This window comes from Bison bison, unplaced genomic scaffold, assembly GCF_000754665.1.
Source record: "Bison bison bison isolate TAMUID 2011002044 unplaced genomic scaffold, Bison_UMD1.0 scf7180017864491, whole genome shotgun sequence".
Taxonomy (NCBI): Eukaryota; Metazoa; Chordata; class Mammalia; order Artiodactyla; family Bovidae; genus Bison; species Bison bison.
Genome location: NW_011495050.1, coordinates 23,978,248 through 23,986,499, shown reverse-complemented (window position 1 = coordinate 23,986,499; position 8,252 = coordinate 23,978,248). Strand labels below are relative to the sequence as shown.

The window sequence follows — 8,252 nt, the reverse complement described above, 5'->3', positions numbered from 1 at the left end:
TGTAGTCAGTTCAGACTGAAGCTGGTACAGCAGGGGGTGGGTGTCCAGCCTCAGTGCCGGGAGGTTTGTCACGTGTTGCCTGGACCCAGGGCCACATGCCAGACCACAGACACTTCTCAGGGAAATTAGAGAATGGCACCCCCTCCAGGGGCCTCCCAAGTGGACGCAGCCCCTGGGGCTCAGGACTGGACTGGATTTCAGGCCCTTGCACTTCCTTGGGCAGGTACACAGCTGTCCACGGCCACCCTGCCCCTCCCCAGCCGGAGCCTGGCACAGGGAGGACTGAGGAAGGAGGGGGGGGTGGTGTGGGTAGAGCAGAGCCTGCCTGTGAAGCTCCCACATATTGAGGGGGGGTCCCACCTGCTGAGCCCAAGACTCAGTTCTTTACCCGCAGCTAATCCTCAGAGCCTCAGTGAGGTGTTGTCCTCCACAGAGTTTTTCTGTTCCTAAATTGTAAGAGATTTTCAAACTCTCAACACCTTCATGCTCTCATCTATCCAACAGATATGGTTCCCTTGCTCTTCAGAGCTTGTTCTGGAAACCGCAGGAGACCATAGTGATGAAAGCTGTCTGGAGTCAAGATGTTAAAATGTCAGGGTCGATACTGATCTTATCCCTGGGTCCTCAAAGGCAGTTTCTGGAGGCTCTGGTTTGAGAAACTCACCTTAAATTCACCCAGGCCCCAGTGGTATGTGTGAATGCCCCGAAGGTCGGCTTTCTGCCGTGATGCTGGTCTGAGGGGTGGGGGGTGTGTGCTTCTGCCCCTAAAATTGTTAGGCGTGTGAGGCTGCAATGCACGAGGTGTGTCTGTGCAGGCGCTCAGGGGAGAGGCAGGGCCTGGCAGGCTGGCCTGGACAGGGTGACCTCACTGGCCTTTCCCACTTGTCATTTCAGTGACTGGGCTCACTGCTTCATTTTTGGCTTTCTCCCTCTTTCTTGCAGCTGCGCTGATTGGGATTTAGGGCAGGCATTTGAGATCCCTTTTCTAATCCCTGTCAAATTGGGATTTACCAGCGGGAAGTCTGGGAAAGGGAGGGAGGAAGGGGAGAGAGGCTGGAGGCCGTGGCTTAGAACATCGGAGAAATTCCAGGAGGAACGCCCAGCCTCCACCTCCACCCTCTGGGGCAGGAGGCCTCTCATCTCATTCTCTTTCCAGAATGCCTTCTTGCTTCAGCACTGGAGGAGTAAGCATGGCAATTGTGCTGGTAACGGAGAGACTCCAACACTTGCCTTTTTTCCAGCTTAACTGTGCCCTTTGCTGAATGTTTCTTGGCTTGTACCATCTCCATTTCCACTGCTGCCCCCGCCTGCCAGCCTCCTACCCCTGGTTCAGATTGTTTCCTTCTCAACCGGATTAGTGCAGCAATGGTCTGGATTGTCCACACTGCACACCCCTACCCGACTCAACTGACCTTTTTCTTTTTTTTAAAAAAACTGAGGTATAATTGATGTACAATATAAGTTACAGGTGTGAACATCGTGATTCGCAGGTTTTAAAGGTTAACCTCCATTTATAGTCATTATAAAGTATTGGGGAATTGCCCGGCAGTCTAGCAGTTGGAACTCTGCTTTCACTGCCTAGAGCACAGGTTCAATCCCTGGTCAGGGAACTAGGATTCTGAAAGTTTCGTTGCAAGGCAGAAATAAATAAAATAAAACATTGACTATATTCCCTCCGTTGTACAATATATCCTTGTAGCTTATTTTATGCATAGAAGTTTGTACTTCTTAATCCCTAACTGGTGTATTGCCCCACCCCTTCCCTGTCCCCACTGGTAACTGCTAGTTTGTTCTCTATAGAGAACTGTTTCTTGTTTTATTCACTAGTTTTATTTTTTAGGTTTCACATATAAATGATAGCAGTTTGTCTTTCTCCGTCTGACTTATTTCACTTAGCATAATACCCTCGAGGTTCATTCATGTTGTCACAAGTGGCAATATTTCATTCTTTTTTTATGACTAATATTTCATTGATTATATATAGCATGTCTTCTTTATCCATTCATCTGTTCATGGACACTTGGGTTGCTTCCTTATCTTGGCAGTTAGAAATAATGCTGCTATGAACACTGGGGTGCCTATCTCTTTTTGAATTAGTGTTTTTGGTTTTTTCTTCAGATAAATATGTGGGAGCAGAATTGCTGGGTCGTATGGTAGTTCTCTTCCTAGTTTTGTGAGGAACCTCCATAGTGCTTTCCACAGAGCCTGCACCAGTTTACATTCCCACCAACCATGTATGAGGGTTGCTTTGTCCATATCCTCTCCACAAACTTCTGGCCCATTCAATTGACCTTTCATTACATAACTCCCTGCAGGAGAGATAAGTTACATAATATAATGCTAATCATATTATGCCCATCAGCTGTGGTATCAGTACAAATTTCAATCTGAATTTATTATTATTTTTTTTTCAATCTGAATTTAAAGTCTTTTTGTAACTGACTTCAAGCTACCCCTCCACCTTCATTCCTATCCATAACTCTTAGCAGTGCCTTCAACACTCACTCTACTGTCTGCTGTATTCATGCCATCTTGGGCTTTTGTTCATGGCCTCCTCTGCACGTGTTCCTTCCCACAGTCCAGACACTATACATCTGTAAAGCCAGCTTGTGTCCCATCTCCTTGACCCCAGCCCACTAATATCCCTGTTCTCTGAACACCTAGCATCTGCACCACACACTGTCATACTAGTTATTCTTTCCTTTTTCCATTAGTTAAGTCTCCCCAGGTAGACTGTAAACTCCTTGACTTTGGTCCCCGCCCTAAGCATCTTCTATACTTCCTGCAGTATCCAGCCAAGCTAATGTGCTGTGCAGTAAATAACAAAGTAATTTTGATGCTGCTCAAATGTTTGCCCACCTAAAAACTACATTGATAACTTTCTAGAAGCTGAAGTTCACTTCTTTTGTAAAAAGAAATAGTATCTTGTTTGCTGCCAATATTCATGATCACCCGGTCAAACACAAATACATCCTTACAACCTTCCTGAGTGAAGAAAATGATGAAGATTTGAAAGGTGACCCCTGGCCCTAGGATTTCCAACCTGCATTGGGTCCTTAACAATCTTATTTTATTTATTTTTAATTGAAGTATATTTGACTTGTGATATGTTAATTTCAGGTATATAGCTCAGCAATTCAGTTATGCAGATATATATAACTTCTGCAGATTCTCTTTCCTTATATTACAAAATATTGAAAATAGTTCCCTGTGGTATACAGGAGGTCTTTGTTGACTATCTGTTGATAATTTATTGTTGTTGTTGTTCAGTCACTCAGTCGTGTCCAGCTCTTTGCAGGCCAAGTGGACTGCAGCACGCCAGGCTTCCCTGTCCTTCACCATCTCCCAGAGCTTGCTCAAACTCATGTCCATTGGGTCAGTGATGCCATCCAACCATCTTATCCTTTGTCATCGCCTTCTTCTCCTGCCTTCAATCTTCCCAGCATCAGGGTCTTTTCTAATGAGTTGGCTCTTTGCATCAGGTGGCCAAAGTACTGGAGCTTCAACTTCAGCATCAGTCCTTCCAAAGAATATTCAGGACTGATTTCCTTTAGGATGGACCAGTTTGATCTTCTTTGATAACTTATATATAGTCGGATATTTATGCTCAATGCTCTTATGATATGTTTGCCCTCCCCCTTTTCCCCAGGGAGCGCCTGTGAGAACAAGCGAGCGGACGTGGTCTTTATCATCGACAGCTCACGCAGCGTCAACACCCACGACTACGCAAAGGTCAAGGAGTTCATTGTGGACATCTTGCAGTTCTTGGACATTGGCCCTGACGTCACCCGTGTGGGTCTGCTCCAGTATGGCAGCACGGTCAAGAACGAGTTCTCCCTCAAGACCTTCAAGAGGAAGTCCGAGGTGGAGCGTGCCGTCAAGAGGATGCGGCATCTGTCCACGGGCACCATGACAGGGCTGGCCATCCAGTACGCCCTGAACATCGCCTTCTCGGAAGCAGAGGGGGCCCGGCCCCTGAGGGAGAATGTGCCTCGGGTCATAATGATCGTGACTGATGGGAGGCCCCAGGACTCGGTGGCCGAGGTGGCCGCAAAAGCCCGGGACACGGGCATCCTGATCTTTGCCATCGGTGTGGGCCAGGTGGACTTCAACACGCTGAAGGCCATCGGGAGCGAGCCCCACGAGGACCACGTCTTCCTGGTGGCCAACTTCAGCCAGATTGAGACGCTGACCTCAGTGTTCCAGAAGAAGTTGTGCAGTAAGTCCTGCTCCTCTGTGGCTCTTCTTGGGGCATCGTTGGGATGAGGTCATTCACCTTCCTGGGTTCATTCTGTGCTGCCTGGTCCCAAGTACTGTGCTGGCAAGGGGTCTTTAGCAAAGGTCGAGATAAGACACAGTGTTCTCTTGGGGCTCACACTCTGGCCAAGGACGCTCATTAAGGATGCAATTTACAAATAAGTAATTAACTGTAGTTGTAAGTGTAATGGGGGAAGAATTCAGGGCAGGACCTGACCTAGGCCAGGGGCTCAGGGAGATTTCCCTGGGGAAAGGACATTTATACTCAAGCTGCTTAATGAGTCAGAGTAGGGAGGGGACGTTTTCCTCCAGCACCTTGGATTGGCCTGGCATTACCTAGGTTGGAATTCATGAGTTGGAGTAAGCATGAAAATGGGAAAAATTTAACTTCTCCATGGATGGCGTGGAATACCAGGCATTTTTGCTCTACAGTGGTGCTAGCTCTGGATGTTTTCTCAACCCAGAGAGAAGCCTAGTAGTGTATGGGGGTGGGGGGCAAGACGTGCCCCTGGTGCCCCCTCACTTGATAGGATGCAGGTGCCTCCCAACTTCTGCAAGGTCATGGCTCCCCAAGTCCTTGAGCTGCCTTATTCTGCATTAGAGGTCTTCTCCCCCTTCTTGCTTTCCAACCCTACTCTCCCTTCCTTGCCAGACTCCTCCCAGGAGCCATCCAAGCCGAGCTCCTGTTTCAGCTCTCCCAGAAGGTCAGCTTGTCCTCTTCTCGGTCTCCAGCTTCTGCCACTGTCTTCTCGTCCTTTCTTCCTCCAGAAGGGCAGGGGCCCGGGGTGGCAATGCAGGCTCTACGCTGGTCCCTGGAAATGGGACAAGCCTCCTGACCTGGTAAAACAGTGTTCAGTCCTGCCTGGCCACCCCCAGTGGCCTCTGTCCCCTCCAACTGCCTTGCTTCTTTGATGGGAAAACAAAAGCAAGTCTATTCTGAGATGACTAGTATTTCCCTGGAGTCTGAGTGGAGATTGACCTTATTGGCCAGACTCATCTCTGACTCCCCAGGAGCGGGAACCTTTGGACTACTTCTCAGAGTGTGAAAAAGTCCCTCTATCACCTCTCCCCTGCCCCACCCCATCAAAGCCTCAGGAAGGAAGAACAGTGTGCTTTTGATGTGTCTTTAAAGTTCTCTACTGAAAACTGACTTCAAAAAGCAGAGAGCCCATTGATTTTTTACTCCAAAATCAAAAGGTTTACTTGAAAAATCAATGCCATGAAGGAAAAAGAAACTTTCGCTCTGCAATGTCACTTGGAAAATATTCAGAAGTGCCATTTCCCTGGCGCCGCAGAGGGTCTGGGCCGCTATGGCGTGCCGTGGCCTGAGTCACCTGGAAAACTTCACCCAATAGAATGCACTGCAAACATTTTTAAGGTTTATGACTTTAAATGACTTCTGCAGAATTTATGCTCCCCCTTTCCTGGAAATATTAAAAAAAGAAAGAAAGAAATTGGTCCTGTAACAGCTTTGACAGGTTTATTCATTTGTCTTGGATAAATGTTAATGGAGGAGCTCTTCTCTAAGCGCCCTGAATTGAGCCGCAAAGGGAAAGGTAATATGACGAGGGTGAGGTTGTGAACTTGCTCGTAGAAGAGCCTTCTCTCTGCTTTTTGACCAGGCAGCAAAACTAAAAGACAGTTTGGCTATCCACCTCATTTCTGTAAGAGCTCTAAGAGAACATCAGTATTATGCCATTCAATTATTCACCAGGGCCCAGAAACTGAATCCCTCTTCCCACCCTGCAGAAGGCCAGCTCCTGAATCTCCGCATCGCAGGGCTCCACTGAGCAGACCTGTCAACTGTCTTGAAAGGTTAAGGGGGCCCCTGGGCCTCTTTGTCAACTGTGCAGTAAAGATCGCAATAACTAACATTTACAAAGCTCTTTCTCTTGTGTTTTCACACTTGATCCTCACAAGAATCTGGGGAGGTGGCACGGTACTATCCCTCTCTTTTATAGGACTGTAAACTTGTTAAGTGGATTCCCCAAGAACAAGCAGCCAAGAGATGGGGGGTGGTGGGCGTTCTGCTTCCAAACCTCTTGCTTGTTTCACCTCTCTTCGCATTGGGAGGTAGACATTCCTCTTTTAAGGTAAATGGTTTTCTGTGAGCAGCATCTGCACAGTCCAGCCACGCTAGGTCCACCAGCTCTGAGGTTGACATTCACCTTGGAGTTGGATGGGAAGCCTTTGTGGGGGGGGGGGGGTGTCTCAATGACCCCCCCTGCCAACTGTGCAGATGCTGAGCACATCTGTAAAATGGGGATTTTACCTGCAGAGCATAGATGCATGAACAGATGGCATTATAAGCTGTAGAGTCCTGTTCCATGTGCACCGTGGTGTGTGTGATTACAGTCAAACACACAGAGGAGCAGCAGGGTAGGCAGATGGCCTTGGCTTTGACCTGCCCTCCAGTCCTCAGACAACAGCGATGAGTGTCTTCTGTGTTTCAGACGGCAGTTCTCTGGGGTTTTGGAAATCTCGTTTGTTCCTTAAACATTTACTGAGCTACACTCTGATAGTATAATTACAGCTAATTTTGTCCTAGGCTAGGTACTTTCCATACGTTATTTGACTGAATACTTATAACAGCCCTGTGAAGCAGGTACTACTATTACCCCATTTTACAGAAGTAGAAACTGAGGCTTAGAAAGGATAAGCAGTTTCAAGTGGCAGAGTTGGAGTCTCTCTGGTTCCAGAGCACTTACCCTCCACCTGCCAGGCCCGAGGGTTTCAGGATGGTGGGAAAATGCTCTTATCGCAGATAAACAGGACATTTGCTGTATGAAGTGTACACTTCAGAGACCCTGGGAAGTCACCTGGCACTGGGGGACCTCTGAGCACAGAATGTCTGGTTCTGCCTAGGGAGTCCAAGAGAACTTTAAAGAGGAGATCATAATGACGATAGCTTTTATTCTCACAACAAACCTGTGAAGTGGATGCTCCCATAGTTCTCATTTTACAGCAGAAACAGAGACCCAGAGACATTCAGTAACTTGACCAAGGTCACACAGCATTCAATGGTAGAGTTGAGGTGTGAACACAGGCATCCTGGCTCAGAACCTACATCTTAACCACGATGTGCTACATGGATGTGAAAGGTGAATGGCAGTTTATTGGATAGAATGTGTAGGAAGGGTGATTGCAAGGAAAAGAATGATATTTTTAATGGTTTTTTTCTCTTTCATTTAAAAACAAAAACAACAACAACAACAACAAAAAAACGAGTCCAGAGTCTGTTAATTTCATGACGTCTAAGGAGACACATACTGTTCATACTGTTCATGGGGTTCTCAAGGCAAGAATACTGAAGTGGTTTGCCATTCCCTTCTCCAGTGGACCACATTCTGTCAGACCTCTCCACCATGACCCGCCCATCTTGGGTTGCCCCACGGGCATGGCTTAGTTTCATTGAGTTAGACAAGGCTGTGGTCCTAGTGTGATTAGATTGACTAGTTTTCTGTGAGTATGGTTTCAGTGTGTTTGCCCTCTGATGCTCTCTTGCAACACCTACCGTCTTACTTGGGTTTCTCTTACCTTGGGTGTGGGGTATCTCTTCACGGCTGCTCCAGCAAAGCGCAGCCATTGCTCCTTACCTTGGACGAGGGGTATCTCCTCACCGCCGCCCTTCCTGACCTTCAACGTGGGAGGGCCTCCTCTAGGCCCTCCTGCGCCTTTGCAGCCACAGCTCCTTGGACGTGGGGTATCTCCTCCCGGCCGCTGCCCCTGGCCTCGGACGCAGGGTAACTCCTCTCGTTGCCACCCCTGACCTCGGATGCTGGGTGTCTCCTCTTGGCAGCCCCCACTGACCTCAGACGCGGGGTAGCTCTTCTCGGCTGTTCCTGCGCCGTCGCAGTCTGGTACTCTCTGCCACTGCCCCTGACCTCCGACGTGGGGTAATTCCTCTTGGCTGCCGCCCTTCGGGCATGGGGTCCTCCCGGCTTCTGCCCCTGACCTCGGACGTGGGGTGGCTCCTCTCAGCTGCGCTTTAGCAC

General features: G+C 48.3%; 1 protein-coding gene across 1 annotated transcript in view; it reads left to right on the top strand.

Annotated features, from left to right (window-relative positions):
• The window catches only part of MATN2 (matrilin 2), a 164,618-nt gene that overhangs the window by 42,062 nt on the left and 114,304 nt on the right, over positions 1–8,252 (top strand). The window contains exon 3 of the mRNA XM_010863562.1: positions 3,650–4,219. Coding sequence (XP_010861864.1) covers positions 3,650–4,219 — 570 coding nt within the window. The remainder of the gene's footprint in view (positions 1–3,649; positions 4,220–8,252) is intronic.